At 42.8% G+C, this 18,388-nt stretch overlaps 2 protein-coding genes across 9 annotated transcripts; one reads left to right on the top strand and one right to left on the bottom strand.

Annotated features, from left to right (window-relative positions):
- Nucleotides 1-834: 834 nt before the first annotated feature.
- SERP1 (stress associated endoplasmic reticulum protein 1) lies at nucleotides 835-1,616 on the bottom strand. The gene is made up of 3 exons (XM_075157575.1): nucleotides 1,436-1,616; nucleotides 1,281-1,356; nucleotides 835-1,112 (listed from the first exon to the last, which is right to left on the bottom strand). The coding sequence occupies exons 1-3, from the start codon at nucleotides 1,517-1,519 to the stop codon at nucleotides 1,072-1,074; spliced, it is 201 nt and encodes a 66-aa protein (XP_075013676.1). The 5' UTR covers nucleotides 1,520-1,616; the 3' UTR covers nucleotides 835-1,071.
- A 156-nt stretch (nucleotides 1,617-1,772) lies between these two features.
- On the top strand, nucleotides 1,773-18,086 carry EIF2A (eukaryotic translation initiation factor 2A). 8 transcript variants are annotated; one of them, XM_075157565.1, is made up of 14 exons: nucleotides 1,773-1,879; nucleotides 4,752-4,821; nucleotides 5,158-5,232; nucleotides 6,693-6,811; nucleotides 7,983-8,082; nucleotides 8,475-8,557; nucleotides 9,934-10,007; nucleotides 10,125-10,269; nucleotides 11,166-11,282; nucleotides 13,460-14,031; nucleotides 15,391-15,507; nucleotides 16,397-16,525; nucleotides 17,451-17,516; nucleotides 17,599-18,086. In XM_075157565.1, the coding sequence occupies exons 1-14, from the start codon at nucleotides 1,852-1,854 to the stop codon at nucleotides 17,662-17,664; spliced, it is 1,761 nt and encodes a 586-aa protein (XP_075013666.1). In that variant the 5' UTR covers nucleotides 1,773-1,851; the 3' UTR covers nucleotides 17,665-18,086. The 8 variants fall into 8 exon arrangements, 3 of the variants coding, with proteins under 3 accessions (XP_075013666.1, XP_075013665.1, XP_075013667.1); XR_012674737.1 differs by lacking the exon at nucleotides 1,773-1,879 and adding an exon at nucleotides 2,003-2,324 and having other exon boundaries at nucleotides 16,694-17,516; XR_012674740.1 differs by lacking the exons at nucleotides 1,773-1,879; nucleotides 17,599-18,086 and adding exons at nucleotides 2,003-2,324; nucleotides 16,694-16,843.
- Nucleotides 18,087-18,388: the final 302 nt, after the last annotated feature.

Genomic DNA, 18,388 nt, shown 5'->3' with positions numbered 1-18,388 from the left:
GGGCTTTTTCTTTTCTTTTTTTCTTCAGTATCACTAAGAAGGAACTGTGATCATCCATAGGGAAGCAGTTAAGTACTGGATCCATCGTTAGATGAAGTCGAGTTGAAAGCAGGATTTACCTTAAGTAGGATTAAATATATACTGCAAGACATACCACTCTGCAGATGCTGCACATAAAAGCAGAACTGTGGGCAGGAGGGGCAGGGTCCCTGTACCTGCACAAAACATTCCCATACAACATTGTAAAATTTAGAACTATCACCACTTGTTGAGAGCTCTCCAAGAAGTATTTACAGCGCAGTCACGGCCCGCGGCCAGGGGAGGCTCGGTAAGCCAGCAGCTCCGGCCCAAGCCGCTCAGCAGTTTGTGAAACTTCAGCATCGGCTCATGTCAGAAACAGCTGCTGCTCGGTCATGCTGGCTTCTAATTAAGTAATACCCACTAACTCTATACGAACAAGCATTTCATATTTATTAGGACAAGAGGTATAGGATAAAGTTTTCCGTTGTGATAAGCGTTTGAGCACTAACGCACTGCCACATGCTGCAGTAAGACTACTCTACGCGTACAGAGAGGACGAGTCACTTACTTAGGTAAGCTACAGAACGCTGCACGGCCCAACTGCTTCATTATGAACATGCTTCGTACTCCAGCTGCTATAAAAATCCTGGCTTCCGACGTAAATAAAACCATTTCCAGCTATACAGAGACGTAAACAGATCTCAAGACCGGTGTTTACAACAGATGTCAATTCCTAAGTATCTACATCGCATACAGTTTGACATATCTACAGAGAACATGACCGTACACTTCACTGAATAAGTAGGTCCACGATTGTAGATCAACAATATAATTTTATTGCTTTATACATGTGGTGCTGTTCAAGGCACTGTGGCATGGGCTAGAAAACTCGGAATGACTCGTGAAGGGACCTGGAATGTGAGGCGGCCGATGCCGAGCACCGCTCCTCGGCAGCTGCTGCGATGAACCGGGGCTGACGGGGCGCCGGCCGGGGGGACAGTTCACGGCAGCGCTGGGGGCGCGGACGGGTCTGGCCCAGCGCCCGGCCCCTCACATGCCCATCCGGATGCTCTGGATGATCTGGAAGATGGCTGCAAGAGAGCAGAGCAGGGGAGCGCTCGCCGGGCAGCGAGCAGGGGAGGCGGGCAGGCCGCAGCGGGCTCTCCTCGGCGGGGCCGGGAGGGGCGGCGGGGAGGGGCAGCGCCGGGGCCCGCCGCCGCCGCCGGGCCCGCCCGCCCGCGCCCGCTCCGCCCGCTTACCTGATCCGCAGACCACGAAGATGAACAGCGCCAGCAGCCAGGGCCCGACAGACGCCTTCTCCTCCGGGGCCGTCCTCTGCGGGCACAGCACCGCCGTCACCCCGACCGCCGGCCGCCCCCGCCCCGGCCCCCGCCCCGCCCGGCCCCCCGCGCACCGAGGTCTTGGCGACGTTCCCGCGCTGCGTGATGTTCTTGCTGTGCTTCTCGTTGGCCATGCGGATGCGCTGCTTGGCCACCATGGTGCACGCGCCGCGGCCGGGCCGGGCCGCCGCCGCCGCTCCGCTCGCTCGGCTCCGGGCTCCGCGCGCCGCCCGCTGCCAGCGTCAGCACCGCGCGGCGCCGCCCGCCGGAAACACGCGCCGCCGCGGGCGGGGCCGCCTCCCACCGCCAACCCGCGCGCCCGGCGGCAGCGCTTCCGGGGCAGCGCGCGCCGCGGCGAGCGGAAGCGGCCGCCCCCGCGTCACGTGCCGGCGCCCCCGCCCCCGCCCCGCGCGACGTGGACGTCTCTGGAGCGGCCGCGCCGCCGCTCACCCGGAAGCGGAAGCCGAATCCGCCGGGCCGCCGCGCCAAGATGGCGCCCCCCGCGCCGCTGCTGGCAGGTGGGCCGGGTCTGGGCGGTGGGGCCGGGGCCGGGGCCGCGGCCGCGGCCCCGGCCGCGGCCGCGGCCGCTCTGTGCCATCCGCCGGTTCCCTCCGCAGGACGTGCCGCTGCGGTGTGGCCGGGCCGGGCCCCTACTGCGCTCCTGGGGGGCCGGGCCGGGCAGGGCCTCGCCGGGCCGCGTTGTTGCCTCGTGGGCACGCTTTGCCCTTGGCCCGGGGCATAGGCGGGCCCGCGGCCGGGCTTCCTCTGGGGCTGCCGGCTTCTTGTCCCCGTCCCTTCCTCGCCCGAGCAGCCGCTGCTCCGCCGCGGGGAGGTGCTCGGGGGCGTAAAAGCGCGTTTTTTAAAGCTTGCTTGTTCTTTTTCCTGGGTTAATTCTCCGTGCGGTCCGCTGGTAACTGATGAGACGCTCTGGAGATGCTGTGCTAGCGGAGACAGGGCGACTGGGTGGGAGCAGGGCAGGCCCGTTCACCTGCCGTGCTTCCCTGGGGCTCAGAGCGGATGGTGGCGGCCCGGGGGCTTGCAGGACCCGGGGACCGACCTGGCGGGGTCTCTGCAAACTGCTTAACAGCTGGCAGGAGCTCACAGCTGACTGAGCATCTTCACTGCATTTTGTGGGCTTATCATTGCGTTTTGTGGTGTTTCTTTTAAGAGTCTTTCTTCTTTTTCTCTCTGTTTTACTTTTTAAGTTGTCTGTGACATAAGGGATATGTATCTTCTCTTTCCTGTGTTTCTAAGCTTTAAACGTCAGCATATTTATCCTCGCTTGGGTGTACTGGTGGGCTACAGTTGTTCAGGGTGGATTTTGGACTGCTTGCTACTGTCTGTAATCTGTTGTGAATTTGGATCTTAATTTTCTTGTCTGATGGAGGACCTGGAGAACAGACTGGAGGCAGGGGTGTGAAGCTAGTGGATCGTATTTAGTGATGTTAAAACGTACCCTTGAGGTATGTTAGGGGTACGGTATATGAAGCACAGGGCTATAGAGCAAGTGGACTTTGAAATCTATCAAAATAGTATTTTCTCCAATCTAATAAACTATTGCTTAAAATGTTTTCCATTTACTAATTTCTAAAGTGTTATGAGAGGGGTGAGGTAAGGATACTTGGTGGTTAAAAGAGCAGCTCTGAAGAGCAGTGTAAGGATGTTCGGTGGCAGACATTACTGTCGTCCAGGCGTTGTGTCGCTGGATCTGCGCGTGGATTCCATCGCGTGGTTCACGGGCGGACCGACCCGGCCGAGCGGGAGTGCTGCCATTCTGCTGTCAGGCCTCCCGCGCGCTGCTGGCCCTAGCGTTTCCGTGAAATAATACAGCAGCAGAACCTGCAGCTTGAGCTAGTCAGATCTTGCTTTCTTGAGTCGTTTTGTCAGCAAAAAATTGTCACCTCGGTAGGCATCTGTGGTGTGCCAAGAAAATGCATAAAACACAGCTAATGCCTACGTAACAATTGCCCATTTTGTGGTTTAACTTTGAATTCTAATATGCTTGTAATAGAACTACCTGAAAAAAAACTTGTTTTATTCTCTATGTAACAATTCCAACTGCCTGATTTTGCATGAATCTGTCTTTATTTCTTGTTTGTTTTCTAGTGCCATAAGCATGGCAATGTCTCTGAAAAAAATGAAATTTGAAACACATTTTATGTTGATATTTCTTTCATGCCTTCTGTTTTCCAAGTTGAACTTCAATGTTGAAACTAACAATAGGTCAAATCCTGTCTCATGTCAGCAAAAAAGTCAGTCTGACATAATCTTTCTCTGGTAAACGCTCTTCGTGTGTTTAGGCAGCTGATCCTCGCTTTGGGGATTATCTCGGCAGCCCTTTTCAGCTCCATTTTGCAGGACTCCTGTGCAGCTGTTGCAGCGATGGGGAATTTTCAGCTTCTGCAAGTTAGGCTTCATGAAAGTGCCTCCTGCAACAGGGTTGAAAGCTGAGGACCATCAGCCATTTTAGGACGAGATACTGTCCCGCTTTCCTTCCTTATGCAGGTGCAGCTCTGCTGTAGTTTGAGGTCATCCTGCGAAATGAAGCCAGACTCTTGTTTTGTGGTATCCAGTGAGGGGACGACAGGCAATGGGCTCAAATCCAGGAAATTGCACTTAAACATAAGAAAAACTATTTTCCTGTGTGACTGAACACAGGCACAGGCTGCCCGGAGAGGCTGTGGATCTCCATCCTCGGGGATATTCACTTCCCGGCCGGGCACGGCCCCGCAGCCTGGTATCGCCAGCCCTGCCGGAGCAGGGGAGGGGCGGGGGCTGCGGGGTGCCCCTGCCTCGGCCTCTGCCATGCATCTGGTTTGGGTCTGTCCCGCCTGCCTCGCGGCCCTTGGCAGTGTGTCTGCTCCCTTCTTTGCACTGGCACCAGTGCTCCTGTGGCAGAGGCACAAACCGGTTCGTAAACCGACCCCGCTGGGAAGGCTGCTCTGGAAGGGCCGTGCCGGGCGAAGCGGGGAGCGGATCGCGCGGCTGCGGGCGCAGGAAGGCTGGGACCGGCGGCAGTTGTCCCACTTCAGTCCTCAGCTCCGGAGAAGCGCTGCCTGGTTGCTGTTTCGTCTGCAGAGGTGTACAGCAGGCTGGCACCTCAGTTGCCTGTGCGTTGTGTGTCAGCGCTTACGCTGCTGGGGCCGATAGCTCAGCGCCGCCCCTTCGCTGCCTCCGTCCTGCGTTTTAATCCTGTGGCTGCCTTGGGTGAAGCCAGGTCTCGGCACCTGTTATGTTCTGAATTTCCTTCACAACCCTCTCTCTCGTTTACTCTAAAATGCAAGCAGGGGAAAAGTGTGTGCAGGTCTCAAGGTTCATAAATTAGAAAAAGCTTTTGCTTTGGACGATTTTCTGAATTTGAAATGAATAGTTATTTGTTTGCTCTTCCAGTGAGAGGATCTGAAGGACTTTATATGGTGAATGGGCCACCTAGTTTCACAGAGAGCACAGCGTTTCAAAGGTACTGTTATTATCACTATTTTTGATCTTCTGCACAAAAGAAATAATTTTCTAAAAAGTAAAGGTAGACTCTAGAATTGAAAAATGTATAAATATAAGTGAATTTTTTCTCACTGTCAATAGTTCAGAAAATTGATGGTTTTGAAGGCTTTATGCTTGCCTGACTTCTTATTGCCCAGGTAATAATCACTGAACAATCGCAGAGTAGATTGTACTCTTACAAAGTGCTATTTGAGAATGCAGCAGGCAAATTGGTGTGTTGCTTTTTCTTTTTGTTAAAAATACCTTAACTTATGCAGTATGTTTGAATACTGATGTGCATTTCTTACTCCTTTAGGGACTCTGGAAAAAATTGCAAAGCTGTTGCTTTTAGCAAGGACGGTTCCCTCTTTGCCTGGTGCAATGGAGAAAAGTTGGTGCATTTTATGATACTAATCATTTAGTTTGTATTAAATACCGAATCAATTATACCCCATTTACTCTCGTCTGTGTAAAGGCTATTGCTGTTAATGAAAGTGTTTGCAGCTTTAAACGCAGTTTATTTTTGCGTTAGTCGCAGTAGTGGCTTTGTTTCCTGAATATCAGATAAAATATTTACTTTTTTTCTTATATTTACAATGCACCCATGCCTGTGGAATCTGGATATGCTTTATTTGGGTACTTCTCAGTACAATAGTACCTGGTTTTCGGGGATTAATCTATTAAAGTTCACAGAAAATGAAGATTCTATGCACCTTACGTACAGACGTCACAAAGTTTCTTTTTTTTATAGACTAGGTGCATTAGAGTTTACAAGAGATTGTCCTTTACATAAGAGTGCATCATGGGGTTGCCACTGTAAAGAGGTGATAAGGCTTTTTCTGAAATGTCGGTATTCTTACTAACAAGTTAAAAAAATCTGCAAAAGTATTTAGTAATACCATTTAACCATTTCTTTTAAAGTAGGTAACTTAGATGTAGGATTCATTACTTTCACCGTTGTTTCTGGTTCTCCAAAATATCTGGGCTCTTCATTTTTCATTAAAAAAATTATTTTTGTCAATTGGAAAGGTCAATTTCCAGAAAATATTTGTGGGGAAATATGCTTTTCAAACAACCGGTGGTTGTTGTTAAAGTACCCATACTTTAAATGAGAATATTCCGAATGGCAAATCTTTCCAGTCCTGCCACGCCTCTTTGTTTTGGGGGCTGTCCATCTTCCTTCGTTTTTGAGGGGGAACAGTTAGTGAGATGGTGAGGAACAGGCTCCTAATGCAGCTTCTGAGAACAACAGTGGCTTGGGCGCCTCCTGGTGTGATCTTTTTTGTTTCTTTGGATTCCATATGTGGCAGATCTTTAATCGACAGTGTTCAGAGGTGCCACTTGACCTTGTTTGTTCAGCCGTCTGACCTTTGCTTTTTATTGTCCATGTCTCCCTGCATCCCCCAACCTCAAAAAGCTCAAGTCTTAAATGTTGTATCCTTCTAGATAGAAGAACTTTAAAAATACGTGGGATAAATGTGTGTTTTAATTCAGTTAGAATCTTTTTGTTGGCTGTTGCTCAACTTTAGCACTGTGGAGGTGTGGATGGACTCTCTATGGATAGAGTATATCTTGTCTCTGGTTCAGAGTTTAAATGTTGCAGACAAAAATAGGTGATGTGTTTTGACCAGTGCTTTCACTTAGTTTCTGTTATGCTTGGGTATCTGGTTTTAAAATGTGTTCTTGCAAAAATCTAGTAAAAGCAGGAGGGGGGAAAAAAAGCTCTTCTAATTTTGTAACATTGGCCAAATTTGGAAGAGATCTAAAAGAGTCAAATACACGACAAGTTACCTTGGCTATTAATTAATTATTCCCAGCATGTGTTATTGAAATAGCATCTTTTGGTTCCAGAGTAAATATTGTTAATGTCGCCAGTGCTGAGTTACTGCGTTCCTTTGATCTTCCAAAGGCAGTTTGCCTTGAATTCTCGCCAAAGAATAATGTTCTGGCAACATGGCAGGCCTATACAAGTGAGTATTTTACCAGCTTTAAAAGTACACGGGGTAACCGCATATTTTAATTTGGTTTGCAGGCCTTCCGTTACCTGATTTGTCACTGTAGCATATTATTGGCTAAATAAGCAGTATAGAAAGTGTACAGAAAATTATATGGATAATCAAGTATATTGCGGAGGAGGGAGGGATGCCATCTTCTGAAAGCATCTGGTATCGACCGTTCTTACAAACACTAAATCAGACTGCACGTACTAACAATTACTCTATCGAGTAAATCGCATGTTTCTAAAAATTGCTAACTAATCTTAGTGCAGAGAGTGTGTTTGAATAATGTGCTGTTCAAGCAGTTCATATTTGTGTACAGACAAGGAAAATTGTAAGCTATCTCGGAGTAGTCATGTCCTCCACTGGGGATAGCTGCCTTGAGTGTTTTCTATTGTCCAGAGGGCTTAATTCTCTCCTCTGCCTTTCTATGGAGTTTATGTTCCTGATTTAGATAGCCTCAGTCTCATCTAAGTTGCGTGTCTAAAGTAGATGGTGTAAATGCTTCCTTAGACAGAAAAAGCTGGCCATAAGCCGAGCGTGTGGGAAGTGGTGTGGGACAGGTTGTAGGATAAGACAAGGCAGCACGAGTGACAGAATTGATGCCAACTGTGGACTGCTAGAGAACTGTTAGGAGGTCTGTTTTGAATCATTGGTAGAAATAGGCAGGCTTAGTATCCAGAGTGAGTAGAAGGGTACGGAGAGTTTAAAACCAGCAGGACCATTTTGTATGGCTTGCAGATAGAGCTGTGACTGCAGCGTGATCGACAAAATGCGTTGCATTCTTGTGAGAACAAAATGTAGGAATGGAGAACATACCTTCATTGTTTGCCAAGAGGACAGCTTTTGATTTTGATGAAAAAAACATGCATTAAAAAATCTGTCCTAGTGTTGGTGGCCCTTGTCTTGTCATGGGCGTAGAAACCCTACACTTCCAAACGTTGGTTCTTTCTGTAGACTGAAAGACTTATGTTAATAGGTAAAGCACTTAGCAGTCTAGGGTTTAGTCCCTCAGGGGGTGAGATGCTTCTTGTTAGAAGTTCATGCATATTTGGTTGCCTGTAGAACCATGAGATGGAATGTCATCATGGTAAACAGATTTAATCCCCAGATACCACTACTGTAATCCATCTTTTTGTTGCAGCTGCTAAAGATGGCACGGCGGGGGTGCCCAACCTACAACTTCATGATGTGAAAACTGGAAAATGTTTAAAATCTTTCATCCAGAAAAAGATGCAGAACTGGTAAATAACTTTTCCAGGTCCTAATTGTTTGCAAAGAAGTGTCATTTCCAAAATCTGGTCCAGGTAAATAGAGCTTTTAGTGTGGTGTTGGCTTTCAAAATATTCACCTACTACTAGCTGAAAGCAAGTATCTGTGCTTGTAAGTATCTTTGTATGTAGTTATAATTGTTCGTTTCTTAGTATAAATTCACTATCATTTTGCACCACAGAGAAAGCTGGAGAGACAATAACTAAGTCTAGCTGTGTATTTTTTACTATGCAGATGTCATGTGTCCATTTGAAACATGTATCACGTTTGAACTTGCTTGGATTTAAAAATGGAGGAAAAAAAAATCCTAGACTGCTAAAGATGAGCATCATTCAATGTTTCTAATTTTTTTCTTTATATGTAGGTGTCCTTGCTGGGCAGATGATGAAAGCATTTGTGCCAGGAATGTAAACAATGAAGTGCACTTCTTTGAAAACAACAACTTTAGTAAGCAAGTATTTCTATAAGATAGTTTCATTGCATTCTATGTAGGCATCTTCTTTTGGGTGGGTTTTTTTTTCCGCTTTCAATTTTTTTCCTCATTTCTTCTTTTGCTTCCTTTTTATTTGAAGTATTCCCTACATTCTATTTGAATTTGGAATTCAGAATTGTTATGTTTTAATGAAGTGCGTTTTCACTTTCTTGTTTATCTTTTCAGTGACTTATCTAATATGAAATGCATCTAATTTTCAATTAAAAAGGCCTGATTTTTGTATTGTTTCTCATTTAATGAGATCCAGGAAATTGTCAATAGAGAACATGATCTATGATTAGTTCTTTGGGTTGTGTGTGTTCTGTCAATGAACTATTAAAAAACGGCTCATTAGAAAATTTATATTGATGGCAAAAATGAAGTTGTGAAGCTAGAACATTTTTCTCAAGGAGTTTTACTACTAGTGGTAGAATATTTGGAGTCAATAGAGGTCAAAAAGGGAAAGAGGAAGAAAAAAGCAGAAAGATAAAAATGAATTAGAACAAAAATTTAAAGGAATAAAAGAAAACTGCTGGGGAGAGAACAGTGGTGTGTTTTTGGGTTTTGGTGGTTTTTGGTTTGGTGTTTTGGTGGGGGCTTTTTTTGGTAGTTTTTTGGGTTTTGTTTGTTTGTTTTTTTAAAGCTGCTACAATAATTATTCTGGAAGCTAAAAATACAGCCTATGAGAGATGCAGTTTCCTGAGAATTAACCCTACTGATGTTAATGAAGCTATACTAGGGAAGCATGGAATGTGTGTTGCAGCACAAGGTCTGCTGCTCAGCACAGACTTCCTTGCTGGAATAAGGTTGTGGGTTGCTGCTGTTTGTTTATTTTTTAAAGATGCATTTCCCATAAGTTGTTTGTGTAAAGGAGCAATGTTCAGCACAGAACAGGCCTTTATGAATGCCTCCTGTCAGGAAGAATCATCCAGTAAAGTTGTGAGGGGGGAATCCCTGGCTCTGTGTAATGGTGCGTGTTATCTGGACATGACTGATGCTGCTTCCTCTGAAGTCAGCACAGATAAGATGAAGAACGCTGTGCCTTGCTTAAAACATGAGCTGTGTTCACGTGGGGTTCAGAACAGCTTCCTTGCTGTTTGAACTTCCAAATACTAAATACTGGATTTCAGACCTAGGCTCAGTTCAAGCTGGTTTTATAAATAAAAATGTGTGATGAAATGGGAAGGTAATGGTTATCTGCCTACTAGAAGAAATCCTTTATCATTATATATACTGTTCTTTATTATCCATGATACAGACCCATAAAAAGGTATGGTTAAGTAATCCAGGCTAACATGTTTTGTCATTAACGTCATCACATGCATGATTTTGTGTTTTTTTTTTTTTCCAGATACTATTGCAAATAAACTGCATTTGCAAAAGGTTAATGATTTTGTGTTATCTCCAGGAGCACAGCCAACCAAGGTACTTCTGATGTTGTTTCCAATTTTTTTCTTGGTTTTCTGGTAATGTACTAGTAGTGAATAGACCCTGTGCTACCAAGAATATCATCTGCAATAAAGTCTTGTGGCTTTGTTTTAGGTTGCTGTGTATGTTCCGGGCAGTAAAGGTGCACCATCATTCGTTAGACTCTATCAGTATCCCAACTTTGGTGGCCCTCAGTCTGCACTAGCCAATAAAAGTTTCTTCAAAGCTGACAAGGTGACAATGCTATGGAACAAAAAAGGTATAACAGCTGTATATTTAAATTTTTATATTCCACTCATTTTGGATTTAATTACTTTATTTACTGTGTGGGTTTTGCATTTAATTTGCATGTGCAGATAAATACTGAAAATATTCATTAATGCCAATGCGATGTTCAGGTTACAATTCTGAATGCCCTGAAATGCTCATAACTTTCCTGTGTTGACTTCCATGATTTTGTATATTGTAATTGAGAATATTCTACATGTTGGTAAATTTTGCAGTTGATTAGCAAATTCAAACTGAATTTTGCATTCTGTGATGATAATGTATTTGGACATAAAATTATACCAGAGCATAAACTGTTATTAATCTGTAAAATTGTACATACACAGACATATCACAATTGGGATGACTTGCACAGTCTGCTGTGTGCTTTGCTGTTTGTTAGCAATGAGCTGTTTCAGAATAATTTTGTAAAAACTGTTTTACTTCAACCCACATTGATTGGAATACAGGGAAGGTATTACATACATGTAGAAACCACATGTGGGTACACAGTTTTGGATAAAACAGATGTACATACAAAAGCTGTTGATGAAACATTTTATTCAAGGACTGATCAGGATGCTTGGTTCCTGCCTTAGTCAGATGAATCTCTTTTTTATGGCTGCAAAAGTATGTTCACCTTCTCATAATTCAACGATGAATGCATAGACTTGGCTTACTCTTTTCATTTGAGAAAGGAAGATATCAGTTCCATATAACTATAAATGGAAAAATTCAATTCAGAAGAGAATGATACCAGCACTGTTACGCAAGCAACTAACTAGAATTCATAATCAAACTAATTTCTCGTTGTTCATGGTAGTTTGTGAAATAGTATATACAATTTGCAATAAGTGTATTGAAATAACTGTATGTCTATTCTATTAGCTACTGCTGTGCTAGTAATAGCTAGTACAGAAGTTGATAAAACAGGTGCTTCGTACTATGGAGAGCAAACTCTGCACTACATTGCAACAAATGGAGAAAGTGTGGTCGTACAATTGCGTAAGTAGCTCTTGGGCATTTTTTCATTGATTTATAGCTCTCAATAGTGGGAATTGTTTAATGTATGAGGGGTTTTTTTGTTAGTGTAATGAAGTAATCTTAAAAAAAAAACTCTTAACAAAAAATCCTTCACCAGAATTTTTTTTTAAATCTGGACTGAGGTGGATTGGTTTCTTTTTTAATAGCTGAATTATCTTCTTGTCTTTGGTATACTTGTCGTCTTAATGTCAGTGGCACACACTTTCAGTTAAAATATACGAATAATCTGCTTGGGAGGATGTTCATGTGCACAGGAAGGGAATTGTGCATGTTTACTAAGGAAAAACCTGGACAATGGAGCCAGCTTAATGTCTGAGAAACCAAAATGGGCAGGAAAGTATGTTACCAAACGGAATAATCGTGCGTGCACTTTTAGACATGCAATTGATGCTGTTACTCCAGGAACAGGGGCAGAGTGAAAGCACTTTTTTTTTAAGTATATTGGAAAATGGAATTCCTATATTTTGTATAGTAAAGGGGAGAGGCAAGTTGATGCTCTTAATTTCAGTGTCTTGTTTGAACTGGAATTCCATTCATTAATTTCCCCTGTGGTGGTATTTTTTCACTATATTGAGTTGTTGCTGTTTATGGTAAACACCTGTCTTGTTTGGGATTGTAGCGAGGCTAGTTTGTTGTGAATATTGCAAAACATTGGAGATGGAGTGATGTAGACTATCTATGCTTAAGTGACTGTAGAGAGACTGAATATATTCTCTTCAGTACTAGTACTCATTGGGGGAACATCTGCAGTTTAGCTTCTGTAGCAAAACTTGTGATAGCAGGTACTGTGCCCCATTTCCCTTTGTTGCTAACTTCACTGGGGAAAAATAATCAGGATTATAACTCGGTATCTACAATCTCTGGGAGCACTTCCCTGGATTGAGAACACTAGTTGTTTAATTACATGCTTATTAAAACCTCTTTTGCCCTTTGAAATGCATCTTTATTAAACAGGAAGCTTATAATTAATTTTAATTTAATTTAGCTATTCCTTTTCAAGGAAAAAAACCAAACTGAAGTCTGTCTTGTAAAACTCTTTTTTTCCATCAAAAGCAAGTGGTGGGCACTTGGAGTGAGTGATGCCTCATTTCCTGTGGATTTGTATCTTCTGGTTACTTTTGAGGTCCAAATTTGAAGCTTTTTTCACACTAGCATTTGTAGAGGATTTTTCATTTTTGACTAATACGTGCTCATGCAAGCCTTTGCCTTAGCTGTTGAAGCCTATGTAAAGCTGCCCTCATCTCTCCAGCTGCCTACTGTCATGAAATGTGCAGGAACGTAATTTTCTTTCAGACCGCTGTCTCTGCAGTTGCATTTGGTTAATGTCATCTAAAAAGTTTTAAAGGGGAAAGCACACAGACAGTGTGATTGCATTCACAGGAATGAACAATTTAAATAGTTTTTTATTTTGGGTCAACACCTGGATTTAAGAATTGTCAGTAATGCGGTTGGCATTTAAAAATATCCAGATTATGAAAAGTTATAATGAGCTATGGTTTTTACTTACCCCTGTATATTTTACATGAGTTTCCATCACTAATTCATCGTTCTTCAATATCACCTAGTGTTCTAACACCCAGAAAGCTTCCAAAACCATCAAATTTTAATCATTATGTGTAAAACCACTTTTTGTGTGTGCTCTTGCTTTAAAATCTGTCTTATAAAATACCGTGCATGAGCACGGTCCAAAGTTAACTTAGATCAATATTTTGCTGAGCTATGCAATATTTCTTAAATTAAAAAAACTAGTATCCAGCTGGTATAAAACTCCTGTTTTTGCAGGTTTCCAGTGGGACAGTTTGAGAAGGTCCTGAGAGATCATACTTGAATAACGAGGAAAAAAATTAAAGGAATTTTTTTACATGAAAAAAATATGCTTACTGTTAAAGTGCTGATGCTGACCCTATAGAGGTAATTTAGAATGGCTGCAGTTATTGTTGCAAACCTTAACTAAAATTATCAGAAGATAAAACGTTGTTTCTACGTCTATTGTTAGCAGAATTCATTTTCACTGTCACTAATTAGATCACAGCATTTTAGCAAAGCATGAAGTTAAGAATCACTATTGATTTTACTTTTGCTTGCACTAAAAAGATAAAATCTCCTAACAACAGCTGCGTATTTTCCTTTTCCTTTAGCAAAAAATGGTCCTATTTATGATGTTGTTTGGAACCCCAATTCTGTCGAGTTCTGTGCTGTGTATGGTTTTATGCCTGCCAAAGCAACAGTTTTTAATCTGAAATGTGACCCTGTGTTTGATTTTGGAACCGGACCTCGCAATGCTGCCTACTACAGCCCCCATGGACACATCCTAGTGCTAGCAGGATTTGGAAACCTCAGGGGACAGATGGAAGTGTGGGACGTTAAAAACTACAAACTCATTTCCAAACCGGTAGCCTCGGATTCCACATACTTTGCTTGGTGTCCTGATGGGGAACATCTTGTAACAGCTACTTGTGCTCCCAGGCTACGAGTCAGTAATGGTTACAAGATATGGCACTACACTGGCTCTCTATTACACAACTATGAAGTTCCATCAAACGAAGAAATGTGGCAAGTTTCCTGGCAGCCCTTCTTGGATGGAGTGTTCCCAGCGAAAGCAGTAAAATACCAGGCAGTTCCGAGTGAATTGCCCAGCGCTGAGCCAAAGCCTGCTCAAGCCTACAGACCTCCAGCCCTGAGAAACAAACCTGTAACAAGTTCCAAGCTTGTAAGTAGCCAGTTTCATATAAGAACTAAATTGTTCTGTTTCGTTACTTTGCCCATCTTTGAAACTTGGCCTGAAATATGTGTGTATATGTAATGAGAGAGTAATCAGACTGAGAGTAGCATTGGGGGGGTTTTGAGAGGTTTTCTTGATAATCCTCTTTGACACTTTGCTTACTGTTTGCAAGAATGTATGCTAGAAAACTGAAATTTCTTTGGTCCAAATACTCTCCTTTTACAAAGTCATTTGCAAACTTTAAAAACACTCTCTACAACATGCACTGGAACAATGAACTGCAAATTGGGTTTATAGTGAAATTGGGTACTCTAGTTAAGATAGAAGCCTCTGATTTGGGTGACCTGACTTACCGGTCTAAACCCAGTTAGAAAGGTGGTTGACTCTGCTCCCAACAGCTTTTTTTTTTTTGCCTTTTTTTTTTGGTAAGTTTACTTGCTAGAGAGAGATTCAATTGTTAGCAAGTCAGCTGCAGTTTAAACAGGTTTCAGTATAGTGACCTACTTGTCTAATTAGTTTCTTTTCTGCCAGTTTTCAAAGTAGGCTGAGTAGCAACTAATTATATTTAACAATTGCACCCTTGATGTTTACGTCTTAGAGAGCTTTGATTTTGAGCCTTGTGCTTTTGAAGGGAAGACTGCTGCTTGGCTTGTGAGGAATCTATTAATCATACTAATGTCTGATTTCACAAATGATCAACAAGCAGAGATAGTAGAGAAAAGATGCATTAAATTAAATGAAATAATTCTGTTTACTTATATGGGCAAGAAATCTTGTCATATGCGTTAAAAAAAATCCAGCTCCTGAATTAAGAGTTACCTTAAAAAAACCAAAAGTCTAAGCAACCCCCGTTTTCACCTCCCACCCCCCCAAGAAACCCCACCCTATCTCCCCTCCCAGCAACCCATTTTTCCTTTCTTGTCACCGGGAGTTTGAGTTTAAAAGTTGTCAACAAAAGCAAAATGCCAAGCTTCAGTCATTTTGTGCTGTTTTATTCCTCTTTGATTTTATTTCCCCCCTGAGATAGAAAACATGATGATTTTATTATTTTGTTATTTTATCAGAAATCCATGAAATCTTTAGGACATACGGGATAGTCCTGTCCAAACTTGAGAATAGATGAGTTTGAAACCCTGTTTACACTGTCTTCTGCTACTCAAAAGAGAAAGGGCACGTACTTTTTTCTTTCTTTCTTTTTGTTTTTCCTTCCTCTTCCTTTATGGTTCATCTTTGCATATGGTGTTGTCTTAAGTAGGTTTGGGGGTTCACTGTTAGGTTTTTTTGTGCCAACATGCTTGCAGACGTGGAATACAGGTTTCCTAACTGTTAATTTTGCATATCCTGCAGCATGAGGACGAGCCACCTCAGAATATGAAACCACAGTCGGGAAGCAGTGATAAGCCACCCTCTAAAACAGCTCTCAAAAATCAAAGGAAACATGAAGCAAAGAAAGCTGCTAAACAGGTACTGCAAAAGTAGTTCTTTCAAGGATAATGTTAATTAGTTTTCACAAAGAGCACTGATCAGTCTCAGAGCAATGACTGTTAGTTGCACTGAGAGTCCTCCACGCATTTTGCACGTGCTAAGTTGTGGGGAGGGTGGTAGACTTTTTAATCAGACTAAAGCAGGTACAAAAGGATGACTTAAAAATAACAACTTTGGTTAGTTGCTGTCAATGTTACCTGAAATCAATGTTAAGATTAAGTAATTCTGCCCTTTCACCTTCAGACAATCTGCACAGTTTGTTCCAGTCTTAGGTGAGAGGTGAGAACGGACTCGCTGCTTTGATGTGTCCCCCCCCAGCAGGGCAGGGCTGAGGCGTGTTATCAGGGCAGACCAAAGACAGCCTGTTCTGGGTCACCTCTTTGCTTGTTATTCTTTGGCTGGGGAGATAAAAATTAGCTTTTGTTATTAGCCTTCCGATTTCTACTAACTTCTGAAGCAATACTTTCTTTAAATAAATTTTTTTCATTTCTTACACTGGTTTTGAGTCCTCTCTCTTACTTCAGAGACAAAGACCCACCAGTCTACTTTATAAAATATTTGTGTATGTGTTTTTTGCATCATCCTTACTGATGTTTCCCTATGCTATGTGTGGTTGGTGTCTTGAGGAAATAAGAATTAAACAAGAAACAGCATGTGAGTTGTTACAGATAACTCTTTTTTTGTGGAAAGCATATATATAGGTAATGCAATACATCAAAGCAAGTCCCTTACGAATTTTGGAGAACACCAGCAAACTAGTGAAAGAATAAATATTAAATGGATCCCTTGAAATTATTAAAGACATTTTGCAGTCCCTTTGTAATCGAACATATTTTGTAGATAATGTGTTTATTTTATTTATTTACAGGAGGCCAAAGCTGATGTGAACCAGGAATCTACACAGTCCTCAGCATCACAGAATGCACCACGGAGTGCTGTGCCTGCCATAACATCAGGAGATCCTGAAGTTGACAAGAAGATAAAGAATTTAAAAAAGGTGAGGGGATTTTTTTCTAATGAACAGCAGATTTCTTTAAGAGGTGGTCTGTAAGATCTACTCTGATTGTAAGGTGACTTGAGCTCAGCAGGGTGGCATTTTCATAGATGGTAATTTCCTGAATTTGTAAACCAACTTCCTTTGCTTTTCCATCTTGTAAAACAGTAGAGGTCATCACTTGCCAGCACTTCTAAAGATCTTACCAGAGCAGCATCTAGACAGCACAGAAGCCACTGACAGGTGCACGGAAGAGTGTTCCAGTCTCCTGTTACGAATACTGTTGCATGTGCACCCAGTCTGCACAGCTGAAGGGCAGGGGTACAGCTTAAAGGTGCTTATGCTTAGAAAGCAGCTGTGTGAGCTGCTTTTTTATTGGATCTTGGATCCGAGAAGGGAACCATGCTATGTGGTTTTGTTTTTTTCCCCCTAACTTATAAACGGTATGAGTGCGAAGCTTAGCCAATCTTGGAAATTCTTGGATTAAATAATTTCAGAATGGAAGTTGTTTGGTTCAGGCTAGAGAATCTTTCTCCTTTCTGCATAATCCATCAGGGCTTTTTTCTCTTGGCTGCCTCCTGCTTTTGTGGACCTCTGTTTTGATTAATATTCCAGGCTTTCTGAGGAAAATGTGTGGTGAAGAGGGATGGTGATAGTGGAGGAGTGACTTCTGAATTTGGATCTAGCCCTTCAATGAGATAATGCATGGTGTTTATGTTTCAGAGACTAAGAAGTGCTTCCGTTCTCTAGGTTTTGTTCTTGAAAGAAATGTGTTTTATTGGGCATCTGGAGGTGCTTAAATGAAATGTGCCTTCCATATTGAGACCTGCATCCTGGTAATCAGGCAATTACAAGCGCAGGAACTTCTAAGGCTTGGTTCACCAATATTTTTGTGTTAGTGTGGGTTTTTTTGTTTTGTTTTTTACAGAAACTAAAGGCAATTGAGCAGCTGAAAGAACAAGCAGCTGCTGGCAAACAGCTAGAGAAGAATCAGGTACTGTTAAATTTACGCAGTTTATTCAAGTTTCATTTTATAATAAGCTACATCTGTGACATCTTGTGCTTTTTTGTTCTAGCTGGAGAAGATTCAGAAAGAAACCGCTCTCCTTCAGGAACTGGAAGACCTAGAACTGGGTCTTTAAAACTTCATGGAAATCTAACGTGGCATTAACACGAAGTTCATGCAAAATATAATTTGTATGAACTTGAACACAATAAAATGTTTCTGCAAATGACTTGAGGATGCAAAAGTCCACAGATTTGCTGCACACTTGCCTTTTAAAAAGCTTTCCTAAAGGTTTATGCACATGTGAAAGTGTAAACAAGTAACAAATACCACATCCGCCAGTTCTGCTGCTGTTCAAACCAGAACTGTGCTTGTGTTCTTAAAGCATATTGCCTAAAAAGCAGAAGCTGCCTGTTGGTTTATCTTTTCCTTGTTTGGGTGTGAAGGCAGGAGGGTGATGAGGTTTACCCATTTGATAGCTTTATTATATTTAAAAAGATGTGATCTTTATGCAATAATGGGATGTAGATAAAAATAAAGAGCATTTAATAATAAAAAGTACTTCTGTCTTTCTGTTAAAAGGGCAGAGTCTTTAAAATAACGAGGCCGTGCCACCATGATCAAAAACAATTGACTGCTAAGGATGAACGAAGCTTCCCCTACTGCAGCTGCTGCAAGTTTTTCACCCCGTGATTTGTGTTTTCCTCTGCCGGTTCTCATTTTCCCCGTCCCTCTCCCTGCGTGGGGAACGTGGGGCACCCCCGGTACTCGGCTCGCCCTTTGTCACGGTCACGAACAAAAGGCGCGGCGGCTCCCGCCTCCCAGCTCCGCCGGCCGCCGCCTCGCGGGGATCTGCGCCT

This window comes from Calonectris borealis, chromosome 9 (assembly GCF_964195595.1).
Source record: "Calonectris borealis chromosome 9, bCalBor7.hap1.2, whole genome shotgun sequence".
Lineage (NCBI taxonomy): Eukaryota > Metazoa > Chordata > Aves > Procellariiformes > Procellariidae > Calonectris > Calonectris borealis.
Note: the sequence above shows the minus strand (reverse complement) of the source record. Positions and strands in the feature narration are given on the sequence as shown.

Bases quoted from the DNA above. Each gene is read 5' to 3' on its own strand.
- SERP1 (XM_075157575.1), bottom strand. From the start codon at position 1,519: ATGGTGGCCAAGCAGCGCATCCGCATGGCCAACGAGAAGCACAGCAAG. The intron at 1,357-1,435 runs GTGCGCGGGGGG...CTGTGCCCGCAG, and splicing joins GGAACGTCGCCAAGACCTCG to AGGACGGCCCCGGAGGAGAA. The intron at 1,113-1,280 runs GTAAGCGGGCGG...GCTCTCTTGCAG, and splicing joins CTTCGTGGTCTGCGGATCAG to CCATCTTCCAGATCATCCAG.
- EIF2A (XM_075157564.1), top strand. From the start codon at position 2,279: ATGAGACGCTCTGGAGATGCTGTGCTAGCGGAGACAGGGCGACTGG. The intron at 14,032-15,390 runs GTAAGTAGCCAG...CATATCCTGCAG, and splicing joins CTGTAACAAGTTCCAAGCTT to CATGAGGACGAGCCACCTCA. The intron at 15,508-16,396 runs GTACTGCAAAAG...ATTTATTTACAG, and splicing joins CAAAGAAAGCTGCTAAACAG to GAGGCCAAAGCTGATGTGAA.